The 26,997-nt window shown below is 37.7% G+C and overlaps 2 protein-coding genes across 2 annotated transcripts in view; both read right to left on the bottom strand.

Moving 5' to 3' along the window:
* Positions 1-138: 138 nt before the first annotated feature.
* On the bottom strand, positions 139-15,171 carry fbln5 (fibulin 5). The gene is made up of 11 exons (XM_073834927.1): positions 14,732-15,171; positions 13,698-13,752; positions 13,410-13,458; positions 12,997-13,317; positions 5,482-5,604; positions 3,482-3,598; positions 3,270-3,386; positions 2,983-3,105; positions 1,672-1,798; positions 1,380-1,575; positions 139-964 (listed from the first exon to the last, which is right to left on the bottom strand). Exons 1-11 carry the CDS (start codon positions 14,773-14,775, stop codon positions 803-805), a joined length of 1,434 nt encoding a protein of 477 aa, XP_073691028.1. The 5' UTR covers positions 14,776-15,171; the 3' UTR covers positions 139-802.
* Positions 15,172-19,398: 4,227 nt separating this feature from the next.
* The window catches only part of trip11 (thyroid hormone receptor interactor 11), a 29,213-nt gene continuing 21,614 nt past the window's right edge, over positions 19,399-26,997 (bottom strand). The window contains exons 18-22 of the mRNA XM_073833801.1: positions 26,630-26,711; positions 26,400-26,514; positions 22,658-22,780; positions 22,446-22,584; positions 19,399-20,762 (exon numbers count right to left, since the gene is read on the bottom strand). Of these exons, the coding sequence (XP_073689902.1) occupies positions 20,539-20,762; positions 22,446-22,584; positions 22,658-22,780; positions 26,400-26,514; positions 26,630-26,711 (683 nt within the window). The 3' untranslated portion in view covers positions 19,399-20,538. The remainder of the gene's footprint in view (positions 20,763-22,445; positions 22,585-22,657; positions 22,781-26,399; positions 26,515-26,629; positions 26,712-26,997) is intronic.

Here is a 26,997-nt window from a genome sequence, read left to right as displayed (position 1 = left end):
GCAAACCCTCTATAAAGGTTCTTCTTATAATAATTGTAATAATCTCATTTTATTAAACACTTTATTGGTAATTATAAACCCTAATGCTCATCTTTCTATGCACAAGTCTAATTTTGCGTAAACACGAACCAACAAAAGTTCAGGTCATCAAATTTGTGTTTATTGATTGACCAGGCTCTCTTTACCTGTCAAATAAAAACAGATACAGGAAATTCTGCACAGATGCATTAAGAAATTCTGATATCAAACAAAAACTTTTTTTAGACTTCCCTGGGTGCTGAAGGTGCGCTGCAGACTCCTGTCAGATTGACTTAGAACATTTTCAAAAACGCGATTTTGTAGCACGTGCAAGCTTCGCAGCTCTCTCACTGCTTGGGGTCATCAAAGGTCAAGAACAAATAAAAGCGGCGCTCAAATACTCACATTCACAGTGAGAAAGTGTGACACAGGTGCCACTAAAAGTAGAAAAACAAATCCAGCTTTACAAAAAAATAAGACACTTCAGGATTTGCAGTTGTGGCAAGAAAAAGCACAATGGGAAATGTAAGACAAACAAGAAAAAACACAACATAAATATTCTTCTGTGTACGGGTACATGCGTGTGACTGCAGATGACAATGACAGCCAGGCAGCCTAATAAAAAACCTGCATTATGAAATATCAGAAATATCAGAATCCAGATCCACAAAACAAACAAAATGAAGAAATGCAGCTGCCTGACGGGTAGTGCAGTAACAGGAAGTCCAAGATAGAGGTATGGGGCCATGAAGAGGTGAGAGGTCAGAGGTTCATTTGTAAAGCCTCAGAATGGATGTTCAGAGACAAATATTGTGAGGCGGATAATTGAACTGCCACGGAAGTTGATGACGTTGTTAACGGTAACCATCTCTAGGTCTAGAACGATGGTCTTTGGTCCTTTAATGGGCCGGGCCAGAACCAAAGTTGCACTGATATTACTGGTTTGCTGTTGAAAAAAAGTGAAGATTAAGAATTTAAGAAATGTTCATGTTTCCATATTTTTTCCAATTCTGAGTCTGTCACTCTTTCTCTTCAGAGCTGAAATACTGCTTGCACACACTTTGGCAAATTACATGAAAACAAACTCTTTCAACACTTTCAGCTGGTATTTGATTAGCTAAGGGACTCTTAGGACCAATAAAATATTTTGTGGTTTGGCTCAAGAGTTACTTTGAAGGAAAGTCTCACAGAAATCCTACAGCTCCCTCTAGTGGTCACCTTTATATATAAACAAACATTCAAAAGTATGCAGTCTGTAAGATGTTTGAATTGTTTTTGAAGTCTCTTATACTCACCATGGCTGCTTTTATTTGATCAATATACAATAATATTGTAAAAGATTGTGTTAAAAGCCAATTTACCCGCATGTAAAACTCTCGCCCGTCGTTGCCAGACTTGATCTGAAAGATGTAAAATGCTCCAGGGTAACGTGTGGTGGCCTGCATTTGAAATATATCGGCAGGAACACTGCGGCCAGAGGACAAATCCATATGCCTGTACAGGACAGTAAAGGGTCTTTCCCGACACGCGGGATTCTCCGCCGAACACATGCACTGACTGAGAGACAAAGAGAGAAATATATTTAGAACATGCTGCAGCTTTTCAACAGACTGAAAAAAACAGGGTTTCTTCTGCCAGCATTCATGAACTCACTTGTCGCTGAGCTCTATGTAAGGTGGATCACATCTAAGAGGGTCCAGACATGTGTAACCTCCCTGGAAGTTAAAACACACTTGTGCTGCTGTACAGGTGTTGTTACCAGACTCACATTCATTGAGGTCTTGAAAATCAAACACACAACAGACAGAAGTCAGGTTATTAAAATCATGATCATTAACAGCAGCAACAACAGCAGCAATGAAAAGGAAGCAGCATGATGCGGGAGATATGAAATATTCTTGTGTTCAAGGACAACTGCACAGCATCAAAGGGACGATGGACGGGGCCATGTACCGCCAAATCTTGGGTGGATGGGTATTTCAGCATGACAATGACCCAAAACATACAGCCAAGGCAACAAAGGAGTGGCTCAAGAAGCAGCACATTAAGGTCCTGGAGTGGCCTAGCCAGTCTCCAGACCTCTATCCCATAGAAAATCTGTGGAGGGAGCTGAAAATTTGAGTTGCCAAACGTCAGCCTCAAAACCTTAATGACTTGGAGAGGATCTGCAAAGAGGAGTGGGACAAAATCCCTCCTGAGATGTGTGCAAACCTGGCCAACTACAAGAAACGTCTGACCTCTGTGATTGCCAACAAAGGTTTTGCCACTAAGTATTAAGTCATGTTTTGCGAAGGGGTCAAATATTTATTTCACTCATTAAAATGCAAATAAATTTATAATTTTTAAAATGCTTTTTTTTGGATTTTTTTGTTATTCTGTCTCTTACTGTACAAATAAACCAACCATTAAAATTATAGACTGATCATTTCTTTGTCAGTGAGGAAATGTACAAAATCAGCAGGAGATCAAATCATTTTTCCCTCACTGTAGAAGGAGGAAAGAACATAAAAAAAATGTGTGACTCTAAACCACAAAATCAGTCATAAGGGTCAGCATTTTACAAATTAATGTATACATCTTAAGCTTTTCATTGGTGTATGGTTTGTTAGGATAGGACAATATTTGGCCGATATGCAACTATTTGAAAATCTGGAATCTGAGTGTGCAAAAAAATCTAAATATTGAGAAAATCGCCTTAAAAGTTGTCCAAATGAAGTTCTTAGCAATGCATACTACTAATTAAAAATAAGTTTTAATATATTTACGGTAGGAAATTTACAAAATATCTTCATAGAACATGATCTTTACCTAATATCCTAATGATTTTTGGCATGAAAGAAAAAAAAACTATAATTTTAACCCATACAATGTATTTTGGCTATTGCTACAAATATACCCATGCTACTTACAACAGGTTTTGTGGTCCAGGGTCACATTTATAAAAAAAATATACATGGTACACACCTTCACAGCTCCTTCCATCTTCATAAACGTAATATCCAGGCGGACACACGCAGGAGAACGAACCTGGTGTGTTCACACACGTGTGCTGACAAAGGAAGTCTGAAAAACTGCACTCGTCCAGATCTGAGAACGAGTAGTGATAAAGACAGACACATTACACACTCTCAATGCACATAGTTACACATAAAAATTCAGAAAGCAAACATCCTAAACCTCTCTCTAAAACCTCTAAACTGGGACTGGGTCACCTATCTTTCTCTAATCATCTATTCTCCTCTCCTGATTACCATTGCAGGTTGTCCCATCAGAGGCGAGCTCGAAGCCCTCGTCACAGGTGCACATGAATGAGCCATATGTGTTCAAACAGCCATGCGAGCATGGGGTTGTCTCACACTCATCCACATCTGGTGAGAGAGGAAGAGGAAAAAGATGTCAGATGTCAAGATTTTCAGGGACAATAATGATCAAACTAATATGATGTTTTTGTGTATGTGTGCACCTTGGCATGTCCTGCTATCTGTATTAAGAAGAAATCCAGGACTACAGGAGCAGGAATATGAGCCAGGGATGTTAGCGCACAGCTGCTGGCAGTAACCATAGCGACACTCATCAATGTCTAAAGAAAGGTGAGTTAGAGAGCACTAAATACGCAAACAGTAGTCACAACTGAATTAAGACATTGTTTGGTGTCAAATAAACCTGTATTATTTAATTTAAACATCAAACAACAAAACAACTGAATTGTCATAATTTAAGTGTTAAACACTTAAAACATTTTGGGGATGATAAGAACTGTAAAGTTTTTGAAGAAAATGTCTTATGCTCACCAAGGCTTTATTTGATCGAAAATACAGTAAAACAGTAAAATTGTGCAAATTTATTTAATTAATTTTTTTTTATATCATTTAAAATGTAATTTGTTTCTGTGTTGGCAAAGCTGAATTTTCCGGAATCATTACTCCAGTCTTCAGTGTCACATGATCCTTCAGAAATGACTATAATACAGTGCCTTGTGAAAGTATTCATATATTCATAATTTCTTTTCCATTTTATGTTGCTGCCTTATGTTAAACGGTTTTAAATTACTTTTTTCCACATCAATCTACACTCCGTACACCATAATGACAAAGCAAAAGCAGAACTGTCACAACTTTATAAATTTATTAAAATAAAACACTAAAATAAGTACATTGCATTAGTATTCATACCCTAACTCAATACTTAACTGAAGCACTTTTACAGCCTCAAGTCTTTTTTTTTTTTTTTTTTTGAGTATTATGCAGCAAAGTTTGCACATCAACATTTGGCAATTATCTGCCATTCTTCACCTCACCTCTCAAGCTCTGTCAGCTTGGATAGGGTCTGGCAGACTTTTTTTTAGGTTTTCTTAGAAAAGTTTGATTGGGTTCAAGCCCAAATTTTTGCAAACTCCAAGTGAGTTTTTTAAATGTCTCTTCACTAAGGAGAGGATTCAGTCTTCCCACACCACTGTGATTAATCTTCAAAATAATCAATGGATTAATCGATTGTTAGTGACAGCCCTAGTATATACATGGCATATACATCTAGACATCACAAATTAAAGGGTTAGTTCACCCAAAAATGAAAATAAGCCCATGATTTACTCACCCTTAAGGCATACTAGGTGTATATGACTTTCTTCTTTCAGACGACTCCAATCGGAGTTGCATTAAAAATTATCCGGGCTCTTCCAAGCTTTAGAACGGCAGTGGGCAGGTGTTTCTGTTCAACAGTCCATAAAAGTCCAATAAAGTGCATCCATCCATAATAAAACTGCTCAACACAGCTCCAGGGGTGAATAAGGGCCTTCTGTGGCAAACTGATGCCTTTTTGTAATTTCATACTTACAATTACTTTGCGTAGCACATGTGCCACTGATTTAGCAAAACACAATGTTTGTTTACAGGAGCAAAGGAAGCAAAGTTTTCTTACTTTAGCAAAGAAGAACCTGTCTCCTCTTGGCTTATATCGAAATTCTCGGACATTTTTCTTGACAAATCCTCCTTTTGTACTTCTAAATTGTGACTGTTGTTTTGCTCTCTCCTCTGTGCTTCCGCATTCGTCACTTCTCAGTGGCGCATGCACAACGCATACGTCCTACGTATGCTTCCTTTTCTCTAGCACAAAATATAGAAAAGTGCTTACTATGTTTTAAATATGGATATTTTTCTTACAAAAATGCATCGATTCGCTACAGGAGGCCTTAATTCACCCACCGGAGCTGTGTGGAGCACTTTTTATTATGGATGGATGCACTTTATTGGACTGAACAAAAACACCTACTTACTGCCATTATAAAGCTTGGAAGAGACAGGACAATTTTTAAATGTAAGTCCGATTGGATTTGACTGAAAGAAGAAAGTCATATACACCTAGGATGCATTGAGGGTGAGTAAATCATGGGTTCATTTTTGGGTGAATTAACACTTTAAAGCATATACTATCAAACTAGTCATTCGTAATGTCTATAAATCTTACCTTGGCACTGTCCACCCACCAGCCAGTAGCCCTCAGTACATGAGCAGGTATATCCACCGGCTGTATTTATACACACCTGAGTCGGGTTACACTGGTGTGACACTGCCTCACATTCATCGACATCTAAAAAAGAACGAAAAGTAAGCCACAGTCAGCTCACACTTGTACTTTTCCCACTTTAGAAACTTGCCTGAAACAATTAATCTTAGTGTATGTAACTTCACAACACTGAAATGTTTCAAAATTATCAAAATACTAATAAAGAATACTTAATCAGTCCCACTGATAGCTTGCCCTCTGTGGACAGATGTTCTTTACTTTATGCTAAGCAAGTGGAACTCCATTTCTGACCTCATAAATCTTACCTTACTATCACATCTTACACAAATAGCTAGTCTTACACAACCCATTTCCAAAACTGGAATTCATATCTCTCTGTTCCACTCTCGCTTGCACATTATCAGCACAATTCCTTATGAGGGCATCGTATGTCTTAAATACCCGAAAAAGCACCCTTGGTTCTCAGACCATGAAGTCACATGTTTTAAAAGTAAGCAAACGTTACTATGAAAGTGATGAGGGTGTGATGGATTTGGGGGGTTGGGGACCGTGTGAAAGCCAGATAATTAGTTTCTTTTGGTTAAAGCTGCCAACAGACCCACTGTTACTATATGGGTAGAGTGATGCAATGCTTCCTGGCAAACCAAGCTGTAATTCCATAATAAGTTACTTGTGCACTTTTCAAATTACCTATTCACTTGCATTCGGCTTTTTCAACCAAAGTATCTGACTGTACAGTATAATCACAAAGGCAGTCACCTGTGTTGCATTACACCTAACCGGAATTAAACTGGAATAGATCTTTAACAATTATACAGCTTGTTAATACTAGACATCACGAAGCATTATTATGAGGTGGAATCATTACAGCCAGGTCTGATAGCAGAGATGCGCCCACATGAGACATGAGGCCCAGCTGGACCCCAGAAAGAAAAGAAGAGCATCTGTGTTACATGTGTACCATCACACACCTCTGATCTGAGATGAACAGATCTGCAGCATTCTGGGAATGCCAGCATTTTGGAGATCAGATCTGATCCAGAGACTGTGCAGTAAATTTTGCACAAGATTTAAATGAGGGTCAGAGGAAAGACATGGTGTGTAAATGAAAAAGAGAGAAAAGTGTCTGCAAGTATAAGAGGAAGAGAGATCAATGATATAAAATGTTGATGGGTGATATCATTTATGTGGCCAGAGTCATGACATTTACTGCACTTTTAGCAAGTTTACTAGGGTACAATTCGTTAAATTTAAAGAGGGGCTCAAATACCAGATGTTGCTGAGGTCATTAAATCTAATCTTCACATCAGAGTTATTCAATCCCTTTAAAGTAAGCCCAGAAAAAATCTGAAGGAAATTCTGCAATTTAGTGAAATGGATTTGCAAATGCTAAAATGTGTTAAACTGAGCTCATAACATGCTAGCTGAAAGCAAAATCAACAAACAAATATGCAAAAGGGTGGGGAATTTATATGAATAATGGCTATTACAATTCCTACTCACACAACATGTTTGTCTTATTAAAGCAAAACCATTTATCAAAAGACACATGCAAGACTAAACATTTCAGGCATGCAAAACTTGCAAAACTAGATGATTAATATGAAGGTCAATCCAGGCCCTGCGAATCTGGTACCAACTAAGAATTTTTGCTTCTATACACAAAATCTTCATTCCAAAGATTTAATGTCTGTGATCTGTTGCCACACACCAATTGTTTAAATTATATCAAAGGCATTTACAATCCACCACTGCAGTAGTTCGAGCAGGCCGGTCAAGCAACACTTCACACAGCCTATATGAATTAACCGGAATCATTATACTAATATGAGGTGTACAGTGAGCCAGGATAGTAATTGTGTTTAGTGTGGAATGTCTACTGCATAAGGTCAGCTACATGGACAGTCTTATTTGAGAGTGAAATATAGTAAAACAATAGGAAAATTTGGAAATAAACTGGGCAGGTCACAAACTCCTTACCTGTAGAATCAAAAATATCTCCAATACCTCTTACACTCTAAAAAAAAATGCTGTTTTTTTTTGTTGTTTTTTTTAAACCCAAATGCTGGGTTCAGCCTGTTGGGTCATTTAATTGGTTGTTTTTAATTTTTTACCCAGATGCGGGGTAGTTTTTCTACATTCTAAAAAATGCTGGTTATTTTTTTTAACCCAAATGCTGGGTTTAGCTTGTTGGGTCATTTTATTGGTTATTTTTTAATATTTTTTTTATCCAGGTTATTTTCTGTAACTAAGCTGCTGGGTAATTTTTAATGGGTTGTTAAATATTGCGTTATTTTTTTCTACACAACCTCTGGGTTGAGACTGTCTCTTTCAGTGGTTCATGCTTCATTCTTGAACTAATCGCTTAAAGGCAATGACTTAATGATTTATTAAGACCTATTGGCGGTTTACTTATATATTTAAAAGTAGCTAATACCGGCATTTTTTCCAACATTTCAAATGTTTATATATAAAAAATCTGATTTTAAACACCATACTATTGCCATTTTGCAATGTAAATGCTTTCATGCTACATTTAAGCTTAATTAAACGTGTAAATGCATCTAAATGCCACTTCAGCTGCACCTGTTTCTTCTTTGTTAATACCAATGTCATTTGATTGGTAACAGCCCTATAGTATCTTATCAAATTAAGTGAAATTATTAATAAAATATACAAATTTGAAATGAAAAATGATGCATGCATTTAATACGGTTAGGGAAAAACAGACTTTAAATAGATGCAAAAAAAGACCTGGAAATCAATTTAAATACATTTTTGCATGCACTAATTTTAGTCATATAAAACATAATTTCCCAGCAACAAAATTGTGGTCAGTGAAAATGCTGAGTGGCTAGTAATTTTGGAAAACCACTAGCCACAGTGGCTGGTGAGCAAAAACGTTTATGTCAAGCCCTGCATGTAAGAATGACTTAAATTGATCAAAAGCAACTGTTTTCAGAGTAATGGCTGGTGAAAATTCAGCTTTTCCACCACAGGAATAAATTACATTTTTAAATAAAACAACAAAATTACTTAATTACAAAATTAAACCACAAAAGGAAAACAAAATGTCACTATGTTATTGTTTTACTGTATTTTTGATCACATAAATGCATAACAGACAAACAAACATTTTAAAAATCTTCCCAACCCCAAACTTGAATAGTACTGTATATTTAAAAAAAAAGCATTACATATAAAGTTTAGTGACTCAAAAATAATACTGACATCATACCTCAATTTCCAGACGTCCCGCTAAGCTACAACACATTAATTAGTCTGCGGTACTAAAGCCACTCCACATTTGCTGACAGACACCAGTTACAGTCCCACAGCCTGAGTAGGCAAGTTTCAACTTGACAAATCAAATCATTTTGGAAATTTTTCAAGTTCCCACCCAAAATAAGATCATTTAAGCTCTTGAATTTTGGATTTTATGCAAAGCATCCACATTCCTGAATCACAAGTGAGCTTTAGATCCTCTTTACTCAAGTTTCACCTGAACTGAACTGTCTTTCAGAGACTTGCATGGATTTCAGAAGTGCCTATAAGCTTTCCTGAGGCTAAACGCAGGATTGATGGGATTTATGATGGCACATTTCAGGCACTGACTAAGTTGACTGTTTTAGCCCTTCAAGCCTTAGCGCCACTGGCAAGAAGAGGGCATTCCCTGGCGTTTACAAACACACTCACTAACATTACAGTAATACCTGTAAGATGAATGATGGAATGGTTTTTCTGTTCCATAACAGCATCCCATTACACTGTACAAAGAATGCTCACAAGTTGCACAGCTGGTCAATGACAGATCTCATTCAACAACCAGTGATCTCATGTTTGGCACGACCAACCACAGATGCCGAAATCACAATGATTTGTCTTCACGATTTTGTCCAAACAAAGTTTAAAATGCTGTTATCCTGAATGTCTCAGTGGCTCTATAAGACCATTATCTGCGTCCAAAATTGTGTCCAGGACATAACATCCATCTTCATTACTCAGTCCAAGTTGTTCCCAGGTTGGGACATGTGCATATACGCACAAGCGCGTTTGTGAGCACATCTTTGCGTGTACCTTTTATATCACGACTGTCTTGGGCTTAGGTTACAAATCTATCATTGTATGTTTCTGCAGAAGAGCAAAAGAGGACTGGAGAATGCATTAACTGCAAAGACTGGCACCAATTCGAGACAAATCCGCAGACCATATCGAAAAATACAGCAAGCAGTCATTTGCGCGAGCATTTATCAAATGGCACGTGAAATAGGTCACCACGCTGACACACAAAGATCCCGACAACGCAATATATAACACCTATCTAGATCAAAGCAATAAAAACCCAGGAGATATCCCCGACACAACATTCAGCTCAACGGCTTCAACAGAAGCAGACCACATAGAGTCAGTTACAAACTGATGATTTATGACAGTGAATAAGACACGCTAAAACCGTCTCGTTGAATTGTAAAGTTGGATCCCAGACTCAGGGCTAAACGCCAGTTCCTGTGTGTCTTCCTGCCTCTTCACAAGATGTAGTTTGTTCTGAGGTTCCACAGTATTTTGTGGTTCCACACTAATGACTGATCCAGTCCAAATTACAAGATTCATTCTGCTGAAGTCTTTAAGATGCCACTCAGCTCACCGCAGCCATTACTAAATTACAGTCCAGCGCAGAACTGGGTCTTTGCCTCATTTCAGAGCGAGAAGACCCATGGACCATTGCAGAAAATGAAGTAAACATAAGACCACAACCTGATGTGACCCAGTATCGACCACGTCTCAAAGAGTCTTCTTCTTAGCTTGTGTTATTTATATTATAGACATGGTTTTACATATGCCAGAATGTATGAGGTTTGTCTTGTGCACTAAACTTGGATTTGGTACTTTGTCTTCTGCAGATAATTGCTTCACATATTCTTTTAAAGCACTTCAACATGGTAGGGGTGGGCAATATATCAGTACACTCTTAGAAATAAAGGATTCTGTATTGGCATTGAGGGAACCTTGAAAATCCATGGAAGCTTTCAAATGCAGAGAAGGTTCTTTAAAGTCTAAAAAATTTCTTTAGATTTTTAAAATGTTCTTCAAAATGATTCTTTCAAGAACTGTTCACTGAAAGGTTGTTTGGGGAACCAAAAATGGGTTTTCTATGGCATCGCTGTAAAAACACCCTTCTGAAACCTTTATTTTTAAGAGTGTAGACAGAATTAAATGGTGGAAATTTGTCAATCAGTAGAAATTTTGGACTATTGTCTCTATCTTGCTTACATGCTCATGTGACGTTGCTGTACTACGTGGTCACAAAAAACTTATTGTTTGCATGCATTTTTAAGCATTGCGGTTTGAAAACAAGTGACTTTGAGCCATTGAATTGCAATCAGAAGTGAAAGAAAACTAATTTCGCCGTCAGAAAGGTATGATTTTGTATGGTATAGTGTATAATGTTACAAAAGCATTTTATTTCAGATAAGTGAAAGTAAACACCTAAGAAAGAAAACACATCCGGGCAGCTCTTAAAGTGACAGCAGTCTAATATTCCTGCTGTCTGTCATTCATATAGCCTAGAAATCTAGACGCACCCTAGCGGCAGCAAAAATTATTTTGCAACCAGGTGGGTCTAGACACTCTCAATAGACCTTCTAGCTGCAAAAACCCAAATTGGGTCAGGCCAATCACAACGCGTATAGAGTAGGCGGGGCGGGCTTAACATATGACGACAGAGTTGCGACGGCTGCCACTTGAAAAACAAAGAATGGCGGCTGCAGCTGTCGAACAGCGGTCTTTCGAATCGGCTTTGGCCGCGACTCTGGAGGACTTGGAGTTAAGTTTTTCTTTAAGAAACGAGCAAAGAACGGCACTTAAGTCATTTTTAAAAAAGGAAGATGTGTTTGGAGTTTTGCCGACTGGATACGGAAAAAGCTTAATATACCAATTATACCAACTACGTCACCTTCTTCGTTGCTCTGATTGGTTGAAGCGCTATCCTATTGCGTGCATAGGGATTTTGAGAGACAACCGTTTATCCCGCCCCTCGGAGTAAGCCGCGTCTATGGAGAGTTTCCAGACTAAACATCTTGATGTAAGTCTGGCTCGCCAGGCTATCATTCATATTAATTAAACAACAAAAGAGAGAAAATCTCTCACTGCTCTTGAATAATTCACTTTTGTAATTTTAATAAGAAGAAATATATATTTTATAGTGCTGTCAAGCAATTAATTGTGATTAATCGCGATTAATTGCATCCAAAAAAAGTTTTTGTTTACATAATGTGTTTGTACTGTGTATATATGAATACACACACACACATGGATGTACATTTATATAAGAAAGATATTTTTTTTCATATTTAAATGTATTTATATATAATATAAATTATATGAATATAAATATAAACATGTAAATACACATAACTATTTTTTTACACAGTAAAGAATATGCAGTGTTTTTATACATTTGATTACTTTAAACAAATTTTTATTTAATTGTCCTACTGTAGTTTTTTGTCCTATTGATTGTAACTAATTTCTTATTCTTTTTTAATTGCTGACTATTTACTTGTCTTCAGTGAGCTTGAGTTTTTTTTTTTTTTTTATTTAGGCTAGCAATGAAATTTCTATGGTATCAAATATTCTGATATCATAAATACACTGTTTAAAGCAAAAATAACTATATTGTGATATATATCATTACTCATACCGTGATATAAGATTTTAGTCATATCGCCCACCCCTACAACAAGGTATGATAATGTTTAAAACTGTTAAGTTTTGTTATTGTTATTAGTCAATAATCCAATAGTGACTAACGTCTAGAAATTGTCACTAGTAGTTGTTTCTTAGTGACTAGTTTCTTTTCAGTTAGTCACTAATAAATATTAATTAGATACTCAATTCACTAAAATTTAACTTGATCTCAATATCATTAAGCACACCTAAAAAGTTGCCGAAAAAACATCTACAACTAAAGTTAATCTAATAAGCCAATTTGTCATTAGTTGACATGTATTGCTACAGTCGCTGTATCCCTGAAGTATTACATGGTAAATTATGATCATATACGGTAATTTACAACACCAGCCAAAAGTCTGCAAACACCTGACTGACTAAACTTGTTTCTCAATACTTTTAAAGCCTTTTGATCTTAAATTAAATTATGTCTTACATTGCATTTTTGAGGATAGTAATTGTGCATGCATATATATTTCTTTACAAAACTAGAGTTTAATATAAATATTTTTTTAAATGGTTGACCCGGTCCCGATGGTAAATTTTAAGCAGTCAAGATCATTATTTGGAATGCCAGGCACACTAAGAATGCCTGGCAAGTCAGGATGTGTATCAGATCTTTTAGGTTTAACCTACAACCTTTCAGGTGGCATTTTCAGCTAACATGACCAACAAGCTTTGGAATGTAGTGATAGTGAAATGTATAGGACCATGAGGCAAACTTACCAACACAAGTGCCATCAGCACCAAGTGTATATCCGAGGATGCAGGGAGTGGATCGGCTCACTATTGGGTAGCTCGGACCAGGGCCTGGACCAGGTCCTGCACCGACAGGAGGAACATTAGGAACTAATGGTTCTGAATATCCCAATGATCTGTCAGGGTAGGACTCTTCAGGATAGGAGGCCTCAGGGTAGGAGCGTTGACTGTTCCGGGCATAGGATTGGGAGTAGAGTCCACGGGGGATGCACAGGTATCCACCGTTCTGATTTACGCACTGCATGTCACCCCGACATGGGTCTGGCAGTGTCCGGCACTCATCAACGTCTGAAAGCATATGTGAGAGGTGGAATTAACAGATGTATTTAAAGCACAAGTTTCATTGAACTTTTAAATAACATGGCGGAAGTGCCACTAACCGATACACTGTCTCGCACGGCGGTCATAAGTAAATCCATCTGAGCAAGTCTGGAGAGAAACAAGCATTTTATAGTCAATCCAACAGATAAACAGCAGTTTACAGAGTTCTTTATGTGCAAGTAGTTATGTTGAAGTAGTTTGATATTGCTATAGCATGTTAAAGTTAATGTTTATGCTAATGATGTACAACAGCACTGGAAAACCCAAAAAAAGAAAGAAAGAAAAGAAAACAATTACACATAGCAAAAGTGCCACCCTTGAATGATTTAAAACAGAAATTCACTTACCTGACTTTTCCCAGAGTGAATGCAGCATATGATACATATTAAAACTGACAACATTCTATAAATAAAAAACAAAAGACCTTGGTAAATCATTCCGAAAACAAAAAACACATGAAAATGTTTACGTTTCATTCAATGGAATAAGCACTATGACCAAAAATATCAACACTAGTGACATCAGTAATTTGGATTATTTTAAAAACTTATTTGTATGGTTTACATACGCTTTCGGAGCACTACGATAATGATAACATTGAATCCTTAAAAATGTCTAATATCTGTTTGATACTATCACTTATTGTCTAGTAAGTAAATGAGTAGTGACTAATAACTGTTAAATATGTCACTAGTAGGGTATTTTTGTTTTTATATAAGTATTAGTTATATAAATTCAATTCAGTTAGTCACTATTACATATTTGTTACATACTAGCACTTAGTAATTTAGCATGAGCTACCATCCCAGCAGTGACAGGTTACTAGTCAATTGTTGCTGGTAACAAATTAGAAATGTCTTACCACTAAATTATTTTGGGCTTTGTGGTGCAGATTAATTGTTCACTTCTGACTAGTACATATTCCAATTATTGCTAGTATCCTTTCCAGTTTTACTATAGTAACTATCCACTGGCATTAGCATTTGTTCTATATCTACTCCAGTTTTAGTAGAAATTGAAAACAGCTAATTATTGGACATTAGTATGAATATGAATCATTCTGACTACTCACTCAGTACATATAACAAGCTAATAGATTAGAATAGATAACTAGTAAGTACTAGAATCGTATCAGAAATTGAACCCATTGATTTTAAATGGCAGTTAGTAACTTGTCACTACTGAAATGGCAGCTAATAGCAGACGAATAAGTGTTATTGACTAAGTGAACAGATATCAGTTACTATTGAAATAAGGATACTGCTGCGTACTTGTTTAATTCATAAATTAGCACTATTACATAAAATAGATACTAGTTAATTGTGAGTAAAGTGAGCTATAACGGCTTGCAATGAAGCACCAGCTGACTAATTAAACTCACCTTTTGTTGGTCGACCAACTCAAGCCACGTAGTTCAAATGACATGTTTATGTGGATCCTTGTGGTTTCCCTGGAAAGAACGTCACGCTGCCAACCCGTAAACTCCTCGAAATAGAAAGAGTTGATTTTGTGGTTTTACAACCTTTACGGGTTCGCAGGACCTAAAGCGCAAAACGAAGTGCCCAAAGCGCCCCCTCCGCGTACGCGCGTTCACTTGAATGTCGAGACACTTGGCTTTGGTCACCCGACGCGGCCGCCCTGTCGACCGATGGCAAGAACGTGTGAGAACATTGACCAATAGTAAGAGGAGGGTCTTAATATATATAAAAAAAGAGAAAACTTGCTGTATTTCTCCGTACTCGGCCCACTCCACGGATTGTTTAGCAATGCAAATAAACGGGCCCCCAGAGTACTTGGCCAACAGCTGGATCCCATCAAAGACAGACAGCCCCCTTTGGAACGAAAGCGCGCACAGGGAGCTGCCACAGACCTAAACGAGGAGAAGGAAGAGGGCAGTGAGGAAAACCGAGCAAAGAAACTATAAAATGACGCATAATTAAATTGTAGGGCTCGCCAGGCTGCTTAAATTTAGAGAGGGCTACTGTACGTACTGGTGTCGAGTCATCACGTCAGACCTGATTCATCATCACTATGAAATGATAGTGGTTCAGGCTATTAGTGAAATAGTATTTGGTTACTTTAACGAAATAAAAGTTTGACTAATAAGTGTCAAATTCGACTAACGTTAGGTGTGTTAAAAGATCCAGAGCAACTTCTTTTTGAACAAAGAAAATAAAAGCTAAATATTTTTACTTCATCAAAGTAAATGGAAGTAATAAGGTCGCTATACACACACACACGAATATAATCAAAAATATTTTTTTTTTCACGTTTAAGTTAGTCAAAGACGCAACACGCATTTCAAATAAACACCAGCTAGTGTACGTCTTAGGTAACCACAGCAACAGTAGACCGCTTTCGCGGTCTCTGCGGTGCGATAATTATTAGCCGGATGTTGAAATGTTTTGCTTTTAAATATCAAACATGTACATATCACAAATAGTCTTTATTAGAAAAGCAGTTATTTATCAAAACAACCCAGCAGGCACAAAGTCATGAGACGCTAATATTTGGTTAAATTTCGGCTGCGACGGGGTGACCAAAATTCAATGTCAATTCAACATAATGTCAAAGTTAATTTGATGTCCAATACCGACATCAGCTGATGATGATATTTTGTTGTTAAGTTTTTTTCTTCTTTTTTAAATCAACATGATTGACATTTGGCTAACTCCATTAGTTAACCCTGCTGAAAAACCCCCAGCTAAAACCAGCCTAAGCTGGTAGGATGGGTTTTAGCTGGTCTCCCATAATGGCTAGGCTGGTCAAGCTGGTTTTAGCTGGTTGTTCCAGCTGGTCTCCCAGCCTGACCAGCTAAAGAAGTGGCCAGCCTGCTGACCATATAAGATCAGGTTGGATGTCCAGCTAAAACCAGCCAACCAGCTTAGGTTTAGACACCAGAACCACTGAAAAACATATTTCAATGGCTCTGGGTGACATTAAATGACAGTTTGAAGTGAAACTGCTGAAACCGCCCCCCAGCTAAAACCAACCTAAACTGGTTGGATGGTCTTAGTTGGTTTTAGCTGGTCTTAGCTGGTTGTTCCAGCTGGTCTCCCAGCCTGAACAGCTAAAGTGGTGACCAAAACCCCTCTAAAACCAGCCTGCTGACCAGCTAAGACCAGGTAGGATGACCAGCTACCATTTTAGGCTGGTTTTAGCTGTTTTTTTTTTTTCAGCAGAGACACCAGAACGGTTGGAAAACATGTTTCATTGGCTCTGGGTGACACTAAATGATAGTTTGGTTTGAAACTGCTGAAAAAAAAAAACTGCTAAAACCAGCCTAAACTGGCTAGGCTGGTCAAGCTGGTTTTTCCAGCTGGTCTTCCAGCCTGACCAGCTAAAAAGGTGGCCAAAACCCCTCTAAAATCAGCCTGCTGACCAGCTAAAACCAGGTGGGATGACCAGCTAAAACCAGACAACAATTCTAGGCTGGTTTTAGCTGTGTATTTTTTTTTTTTTCAGCAGAGACACCAGAACTGTTGGAAAACATGTTTCAATGGCTCTGGGTGACACTAAATGTTAGTTTGGACTGGAACTGCTGAAAAAAAAAAACCCCAGCTAAAACCAGCTTAAGCTGCTTGGCTGATCTTAGCTGATCTCCCAGTCTGGCTAGGCTGGTCAGGCTGGTTTTAGCCGGTTGTTTCAGCTGGTCTCCCAGCCTGACCAGCTAAAGAAGTGGTCAAAACCCCTCTAAAACCAGCCTGCTGACCAGCTAAAACCAGACAACCAGCTTAGGCTGGTTTTAGCGGGGGGTTTTTCAGCAGAGATACCAGAACCGTTGGAAAATTTATTTCAATGGCTCTGAGTGACACTAAATGAATCACAGTTTGAATTGAAAACTGCTGAAACCCCCCCCAGCTAAAACCACCTTGACCAGACTAGTCAGGATGGGAGACTGGCTAAAACCAGCTAAGACCACCCAACCATCTTAGGCTGGTTTTAGCAGTTTTTTTTTTTTTTTTTTACATAATAGTTTTCCTGTCCAAAAGGTTATATACATTATATACATTTATAAAAAAAAAAAAAAAGAATTGACTGCAGCCCACTGATTGGACATCACACCATGACCACAGTAGGTGTCACCCTGACCTGCATCTTATTAGCTATTGGCCAGTGTAAATATGCTGAAATAGCCTTGTACCGCTAACCTTTGAGCTGTTGACATACTCGGCCCACACACTTGACTGGAAGGCTGCACATACACTGGCAGAATTTGTTTTTATTGTATCCTTTTATGCAACTAGCTTTGCTTTTGTTTTTGCCTATTGATTAATTGGTTTAGAATAGGTTTGGCAGCATCTAGCAGGCCAGATGTGGACTGAATTCAGCAGGGAAGATTTTGCTGGGAGACTGAGACAATTCATCAAAGCTGTTTGGCACGGATCAGGCTAGAAGATGGAGTCAGTGGTCAGATCCACCGGGCAGCACACTGCCACACTTCCTCTTTGCTGCTCACATAAAATAACTCAACCATTCAGTGGCAACTGTGTGAACCCAAGCACTAGGCGTACTACAGTGTGGTAAAAGAGTACGTTTTTTTTTTGAGAGTTGCATCAGTTATGAGTACAGGGAGCCACTCAGACATTCATTAGATTCTTAAATACAAATATTTTCAGGTTCAGGGTGATCAAAGTCTGCCAGATTAACACACCCGCTAGGCAAAAGCCCATTTGGATTGAGATCTTGAGATATAAAACGGTTTAGACTTGATCTGACGCTGATAAAACAGACAGCAGAGTTATGATAGTTCAAATGTACACAATCTAACAGCAGGAAAAATGGCTGCGAGGAATGTGGGAGGCTGAAGCAGGTGTTCCCTGTTGAGGGCAGGGTTATTTTGTCTGGCTTGGTGAGTGCTGTGTGAGGGGAGTTCGCATTAAAATCTGACACCTGCTTACATTCACTATATCCAACACTCTTAAAGTGTTTCCACCATCTAATGCAATGGTTTTGCTTCAAAGCAGCACAAATACTTGCTAGGATTCAAATGTGCCACTACAGCATTGTAACTGAAATTAGAAAATAGTATTTTGTGCTGAATTGAATGCATTGCAACAAAATACACCTTGATAATAATGTCAAGTCATTACTTCCAATACTGTTCACTTTTTGTTTTTTTTTTGAGGCTCACAGAGGATGCACTTATCTGATCCAAAATACAGTAAAATAGCATAACATTTATTTCATCCTTGCTTAATAAAAGCTGAAAAATATGAAAAAAAGCTGAAACTGATATGTACACTACCAGTCAAAAGTTTCTGAACGAGTAAAATTTTGTTTTTTAAGTTTCTGCTCACCAAGTGTCATCACTTTTGATCAATTAAAAGTATTCATTTCTATAATTTCTTCCTTTCTTGAACAGCAGATCAGCATATTAAAATGATTTCTGAATGATCATGTAATACTGAAGACTGGAGTAATGACGCAAAAAATTTCAATTTCAGGAATAAATTACTTTTTAAAATATAATCAAATAGAAAACCATTATTTTAAATAAAAATATTTAAACTGTATTTGCTGTACTTTGGATCAAACCAATGCAGGCTTTAAAAGTCTTACTGTTCAAAAACTTTTGACTGGTAGTGTATATTCACAACTGGACGTCAAAATATTAATATAGATTTAAACCGGTTAAATTTTCCAAGAATCTACGTACCAGATTACAGACGGCTGTATTAGACATGGTTACATTACAATTGGAATTCCAGACAGGGTTTCCCCTAGAGACATAATGGGAAAGACGGACATTCCCTTTTGAGGTTAATCTGGTCTGATAATGCTGGAGACCACTGCCTCCATAAGCACTTTTAAATTACAGCCTTGCGATTACATAGTCTGGAGGGAAAAAAAGAAAACACAGATGCAAAAGATCAACAAATGCACTGTTTCCTCATAGAAGTGTTGTATGGAAAAGAACTGTACAATTTATGGATTAGAATAACTTAACCAAATAGCAAGAGTTCCTTTTGCATAGTTATCACAGCTTCGTATTAAATGGCTTAAATGAATGAATAAATACACTAAATCAAAGGGAAAATGCAAATATACATAGAATGGAATCGTTTATTCAGCAGAAAAGAGAACACTGTTGTTGACTATCACTTTCATGAGCGGTCTTTCAAACTTCAAAAAGATTGTTTAACTTTAAATAAACACCAGCGCAAAATATATACCCTAAAATGTATAAATGTATCCTTAATCTATATAACCAAGTGCACCCAACTTTTATGAAAGATATAGTAACCAAAAAGAGAATTACTAAGGCCATTTTCTATCAAAAACAATCTAAACCAAAAAAATTTCTTCATATTAGGTCTCAAGGAAATGGCATTTTTAATTTTTGGTTGAAACCCATTGAATTAGGAGTCCTCTGTTATAATAAACTAACGTTTATATTATGACAGAGGTGCATTATTTGTTTATTAAACAATTTTTAAATATACAGATCATTTTTACACTGAATTTGCACTTTGATTTTCCTTTCTGTGCATGTTTTCCAAATGGTATATACATAATGTTTCTTTCTACCTTAGAAAGGTCTAAATATTGCATTTTAGCTTACGCCCACTGTATAAACAGTGAAAATGTGATTGATGTACAAATAAATAACATAACTGCACGCTTGTACTGCATGGGAGCATGAGCAGCAGTCTAAATCCGAGATTGAATGTCACTTCTTGACGAACTGTTATTGTACCTGACATACCATCCGGCCAACCATTCATAGCGCTCGAAACGGGAGGATTTTGAAAGACTATCTGTAGCGTTTTTGCAGAAGTGGAAAAGGTTTAATAAATCCATTTGTGTAGTGGATGCCAGACAGCATCAGACAGTCTCTCAACGCACTAGAAAAACATTAAACACCTTCTTTGTATAAAAATGACAAGCTGAATGTTTGCTCGGCCTTAAATAAATGTTGGGAGAAGGTCACAAGAATATTGGATAATGTAATCTTCCCCAGTTTGCAAACAGAATTTGATTCTGTCAAACTTAGGCCTCAGTACAATCAAATTTAACAAGCACGGGCAGCCCTTAGATGCTTTATCTTGTTTTTATTCTGATGGCAACCAGCCGTTTAAGTAAATATTTGAATTCATGACATGGCCCAGTTTTCGGTTTCCATCTGCCGGAACGTAGTGTCCTGATAAGCTAAAGTGCTTTGAGTGGCAGTACAGGTGGCTGGCATCACTGCTTGAGCAAATCTTTCAACACGGCCCCACCGCTGGCTTCAGCCGACACAGGTACAGGTGTAAAGGTGGGCAGGGCGTCTGAGATGGGCTTCATAAGCAGGTGGCCCCCAGTACCTGCAGTGCTGCCTGCACCTGCGGGATTGAGGAGGGGTACGGCTGCAGACCGGGGCGCCAGGAAGGGGTTTGAATCCCCGGTGCGCTTACCTGAGCCTGAGACACCTGAAAGAACACAAGCAGTGTTAGACACGGATGTACAGATATCACAGATACAGTGAGAAAAACATTTTGATCCCCTGCTGATTTTGTACATTTGCTCACTGACAAAGAAATGATCAGTCTACAATTTTAATGGTAGGTTTATTTAAACAGTGAGAGACAAAATACCCCAAAAATCCAGAAAAACACATTTCAAGTAAGTTATAAACTGATTTGCATTTTAATGAGTGAAAAAAGTATTTGTCCCCTTCGCAAAACATGACTTGGCAAAGCCCTTGTTGGCAATCACAGAGGTCAGACTTTTTTTGCAGTTGGCCACCAGGTTTGCACACATCCCAGGAGGGATTTTGTCCCACTCCTCTTTGCAGATCCTCTCCGAGTCATTAAGGTTTCAAGGCTGATGTTTGGCAACTCAAATCTTCAGCTCCCTCCACAGATTTTCTATGGGATAAAGGTCTAGAGACTGGCTAGGCCACTCCAGGACCTTAATGTGCTTCTTCTCAAGCCACTTTGTTGCCTTGGTGTGTTTTGGGTCATTGTCATGCTGGAATGCCCATCCACGAACCATTTTCAATGCCCTGGCCCTGATGGCACATGGCCCCGTCCATCGTCTCTTTGATGCAGTGCAGTTGTCCCATCCCTTTAGCAGAAAAACACCCCCAAACATAATGTTTCCACCTCCATGTTTGACAGTGGGGACGATGTTCTTGGGGTCATAGGCAGCATTCCTCCTCCTCCAAACATGGTAAGTTGAGTTGATGCCAAAGAGCTTATTTTGGGCTCATCTGACCACAACACTTTCACCAAGTTTGGAATCTGATTGATTAAATGCTTCTGTGGACAGGTGTTTTTTATACAGTTAACAAACTGCTTGTGAACTCTATAAAAACACATAGGAGCCAGAAATCGTGCTGATTGATAGGGGATCAAATACTTATTTCACTCATTAAAATGCAAAACAATTTATAACTTTTTTGAAATGTGTTTTTCAGATTTTTTTTTTGTTGCAGTTCTGTCTCTCACTGTTCAAATAAACCTACCATTAAAGTGGGCAAACGTACAAAATCAGCAGGGGATCAAATTTTTTTTTCCTCACTGTATACAGGCCTCCTTAGACCAAGATAACTATGATTGTAACTATATTAATATAAAACATCAGAAGCCCATTTCCACAAGTTGGCATGCTTCTTTAAGGTGTTCTTGAAATGTCTGCAACATACTTTGGTTAAAATTCCTCAATGGTCATGTAAAACACCCCGTTTACCTTGTCAAAAACAGCTTTGCTCACTAAAACCCATTTGGTGCATGTTTCTTTAAATGATAATGAGCTACTGCACACCCCACCCCTCTGTTCCGTTCACTGCTCAAAAAATCAAAACGGCTTGATAATTGAGACTATCAACTACTATGATTTTTGGGGATTAAAAAAAAGGAGTGAATGTATTTTTATCATTGTAAGGTAGTTGTGTCCACACACTGCTAAGATACATTCATATGCAAATGAATTTTGCATCCGAAGTCTTCTGTAAAGATTAATTGTATAGGTAAAAATAGGGAAATTAACATGCATATGTAAAAAACTAATATTGGCCAAGACTGATACAAAACAAGGACTAATACAATAAATAAAAAATAACCATTTGGTAACAATACATTGTGCATCCTTAGTTTTATGTCATATTATACCTGATGCAGGTGTGCTTGCAGTACTCCGGCCAGGTGGGGGTGCACTCAGAGGCTTGATATCATAGACAGGCAATTTAGGGGCAGGAAGTGCTGGAGTAGACTCCACCTCCAGGAACTTCACAAACATCTCAGAAAAGGACTAAAACAAAGAAACTAGTGTAAGCGGAGGATATATAATAATAACGTATGCATGCATTCATATGTTCACCTACCGAATTGAGGTTCTGTGCATGTGTAGGTCTTTGGGGAGTGTTGGGTACACTCTGAACAGCTCGGCCTCCCAGCCAACTCGAGACCCATCCGGTCATCCCGCTCTTGCCCTCTTCCTGTAACAACTGCAGAAAGAGAAAACAGTCAGTAGAAAGTCAGTAGGACAGTAGGTCAGAGGGAATGTTTGTGTGTGTGTGGTTTTTGGTTGAGTGTAAAAAAAAAAAAAAAAAAAAAAAAAGTTGAATTTTCCCCCTCTTACTCAAACAAGATAACCGTTCAAATTTCAAAAAGATACGGTAACAAAAATGCCAATGTCCTCAAAGCGCTCAGACCACAGTAAATGAATCCTACCTTTAAAAGCAGACTGTGATTATTTTTAGACTTTAGAGTTGTAAACAAAAGGGTCTTAAGTGGAAAACTCAATGTGTAGCATTTTACAAATGTGAGAAAGGCGTGGAAAGGAGTAGAGAAAGAAAATATGTGTTGAAATGGAAAGTGCATTGTGTGACCCAGAAACACACACACACATTTACTTTCCTTCTGTCTCTCTAGGGGCTGTTGGGTAATTCTGCTCACAACTTGCTGAATAGTTGGAGTCTCTCCTGCCAGACCCCAGCCTACTTCTACGGGATTGTGGGTAAGGAAATGCTTTTGGTGTAAGATTGGCATGGGCCCACCATCTAATTCAGTCTTTGTCTGTCTTGCAGTCTCTCTCTTTCTTCCTGTGAGTCTCTGACTCCAGACTTCTGCCTGCTGTCTATCTTCTTATATTGTTTGCTTGCTTTATCAATCTCCTATTTCTATCTGTCAACTATAATAAGAACCATCAGGATTGGACTTGAAACACATTTTTATATCAAAATTGTATTATATAAACAGCATACTCAAAACTGATTTAATGGTAGAAATAATTGCCCTTTGAGTTGGTGAGTTTCATCTAGAAAATGACTTGGTATCTTAATTCAGATCAAAAATGTATGCTGGTGTGTGGTTAGCAGGGCTAGAAATAAAAGGCCTTGTGGCAAAAATGCTACCAAAATGAACAAAAATGCCCTATAATTTCAAGACAAAGGGGCAAAAAATGCCCCTGCACAGTGAAACTTATTATGGCTGTCGCAATTTAAATAAAATGTGAAAAAAGTAAAATTGTCAATTCACAGAATTACATTTAGATTCTCTCACACTGCATCAGATTGCTTTTATGCATGGTTTTGTGCAGTTTTGAGCCTTATAACCAATCAAACGCGTTTCTGTTGAATTTAGGATTGCATTGGCCAATCAGAGATGCTTAGATTATTCAGCGCTGAAAAAGCCGGAGCTGTTGTTGAGTGTGCACTGTGCACGCTTGTGAATGACCTCATCTTAAACAACAAAGTGCGCATATGATGTAAATAAAATATTGATTTCGTAGCTTCAGTGATTAAAACGGGTGTTTTCACATAACTAGACTAACTAGACTAGACTAACGTCATGGACTGAGATGTTTGTCTGCGAAGCCAGAATGTGTGATGTTCCCAAAACAATGGGAAAAAAAACCCATTTAATATTGTTTTCTATATCAATATTAATAATCATTATTACAATATAAAGAGCAATCACCTGGCTGCAGCTACATCACAAACTGTAAGTAAATGGTTTCATAATGCTTTGTCTGAAAGTGACTATTTTTTTTTTTTCAAAACAATCACTCGCAATAGCAAGGGGGCATTGATACTGTTTCCTATGCAATGGCGTTGGCCAATCATAACAGTTCTTGACAAGCCTTAAAGGCTTGCCTTGCAAAAGTATTCATACCCCTTCATTTTTTTCACATTTTGCTTTGTTGCACCATTATGTTAAACTGCTTTAAATTACTTTTTTCCCAAATCAGTCTACATCTCATACACCATAATGACAAAGCACAAAACAGGTTTGTAACAACTTTGCAAATTTATTAGAAATAAAAAACTGAAAAGATCCCGTTGCATAAGTATTCATACCCTATTCTGGGACACTCGAAATTTAGCTCAGGAGCATTCAAATTGCTTCTAAATGTTACCACACTTCGAGTGGAGTTAAACTGTGGCAAATTCATTTGAATGAGTATGATTTAGAAAGGCACACACCTCTCAGAAAAGGTCTAACAGCTGAAAATGCATATCAGAGCAAAAACCAAGTCCTGAGGTCAAGATAACCGCCTGTAGAGCTCAGTGACAGACTTGCGTTAAGGCAATGATCTAGGGAAGAGTTCAGAGAAAAAGGTGAAAAGGTGAGGCAAAGAATGGCAGATAATTGCCAAATGCAGATGTGCAAAGCTTGTCACATCATACCCCAAAAGACTTGAGGCTGTAAAGGTGCTTCAACTATGTACTGAGTTAAGGGTATGAATACTTATGCAATGTACTTATTTCAGTGTTTTATTTTCAATAAATGTGTAAAATTTGCAAATCTGGTTTTTGCTTTGTCATTATTATGGTGTATGGAGTGTAAATGTTTAACATAATGCTGCAACAAAACGTGAAAAAAAAAAAATGAAGGGGTATGAATACTTTTGCAAGGCACTGTGTCACACACTAGCCATTATTGGAAATGTTAATTTTTGACACCGGTGGTTAGTTATGTAATGTAAATTTCTATTTTTAATGCACTATTCTGGTCATTATGCATGCTAATACAAAAAAAAAAAAAATAATAATAATAATAATAATAATAATAATAATAATAATAATAACAACAATAACAACAACAACAACAACTTGCTCTTCCTCTGAAATAAATTTTTGCACAAGATACTGAATAATGTTAACCAATAGCCAAATATCTAATTAGGGTATGAGCAATCTTGCATTCCCCTTCTGGTATGTAACGCCCATGTTTCACAATTCAATTAATTTCCATTTTTTCCTTACTGAATATCCAGCTTGGGTTACAAACAACTGCAGAGCAAATTGTTTGAAAAAGGAAAAACCTTACACTGGGTCATACTTTTGACCCTTTGAGGACAATAGCTAAAAAGATTATGGTTTTCCCAAGAAAAAAATTAAGCCACATCCTGCTTTATCATCAGAAATGATCTGTTCCTGTTATTGAGAAAATCAGCCCCACCAGCAATTCAAACAAAAAACAAATTGGCTCTATTAGCAGTCAGCCAAATTAATGTGGTCATATGCGTGCAGAGTTTCTGGGGATGCTGATGTGTTATTTAGTATAGCGCAGAAATCTCTATACCCACATTACCAGCGAGGGCTGAACGCAACTTGAAGTAATCCTTCAAAAGACTCAAAACAAGGACCTTTTCCAACAAGACCAGTGTGGGCAGCTTGCAGTTTGTGCCAAATTAAACACATGAGGTAAGATGAGTGGAAAAATCTTTTTAACTTCTGATAAAAACCTTCACGCTGACAACAAACGAGATCATTGAAAAAAAGAATGTAATTAGAGGTTGGGTGGAGAACTGAACATCAGGAGTCAGGAGGTCAAATGTTAAATCCACACATGTTTAACATTCACATTTCAAGGGTGAGACAGGGACTGGAGCAGAGCCACATCTGAGAGTGATGAAAAGGAGGAGGAATTTCACAAAATGGGTCAGATAGAATGGTGAATGGCTGCTCCACCTTTTTGAAAAACTGGACTTGCACTTCTGATGAATGTAACTATGCAGGCACGTGCACATTTGCATTTGTGAAGAGTTACTTGCAATTTAAAAAAAGTGAACTCAAAGAGAGAATAAAGAGAAATCTACAGCATGAGAAGCAGACCCACCTCTGTAATCTCATCTCGGTCCAACCCAAGCACATTACCCATGAGCCTCAGCACCTCACAGCGCTTGTTTCGGGGAGTATGAAAATAGCCCAGGTAAAGATTCTTCATCAGAACCCTGTGTCAGAAGTTAATTATGTTAGATGACATTTCACAGGAACGCCCTTTGGAAAATATTTGGATCTTACATATATGTGAAATATGTTTCCAATGCAGATGTGTTTTGGACTCACTTATCCACTTTGCCTTCGGTGCTGTTTAGGAGGTTCATCAGTTTTCTCTGAGCCTCTTCCAACATCTCCTGTCTCACATCCACTGCAAAACACACACAGTTACAAGTTACGAGTATTTTGTGGTATTTTCCCATTCATTGCTGTCACAGTTAGGCTTATGAGTTATGGGCTAATTCATAAAACCAACACATTAATACAAAAATAATTTACTTAGGCATATCGGACAGAAGCCAGACATTTGCAGTCTCTCTAAGAGTCTAAAAACTTTCCTTTTCCTACACACGCACATGATTACTTTTAATTTCCGGCCATGGAATTGAATAATTAAATTTTATACACTACCAGTCAAAGGTTTTGAACAGTAAGAT

The sequence above is a fragment of the Garra rufa genome, chromosome 2 (assembly GCF_049309525.1).
Source record: "Garra rufa chromosome 2, GarRuf1.0, whole genome shotgun sequence".
NCBI classification, from domain to species: Eukaryota; Metazoa; Chordata; class Actinopteri; order Cypriniformes; family Cyprinidae; genus Garra; species Garra rufa.
Note: the sequence above shows the minus strand (reverse complement) of the source record. Positions and strands in the feature narration are given on the sequence as shown.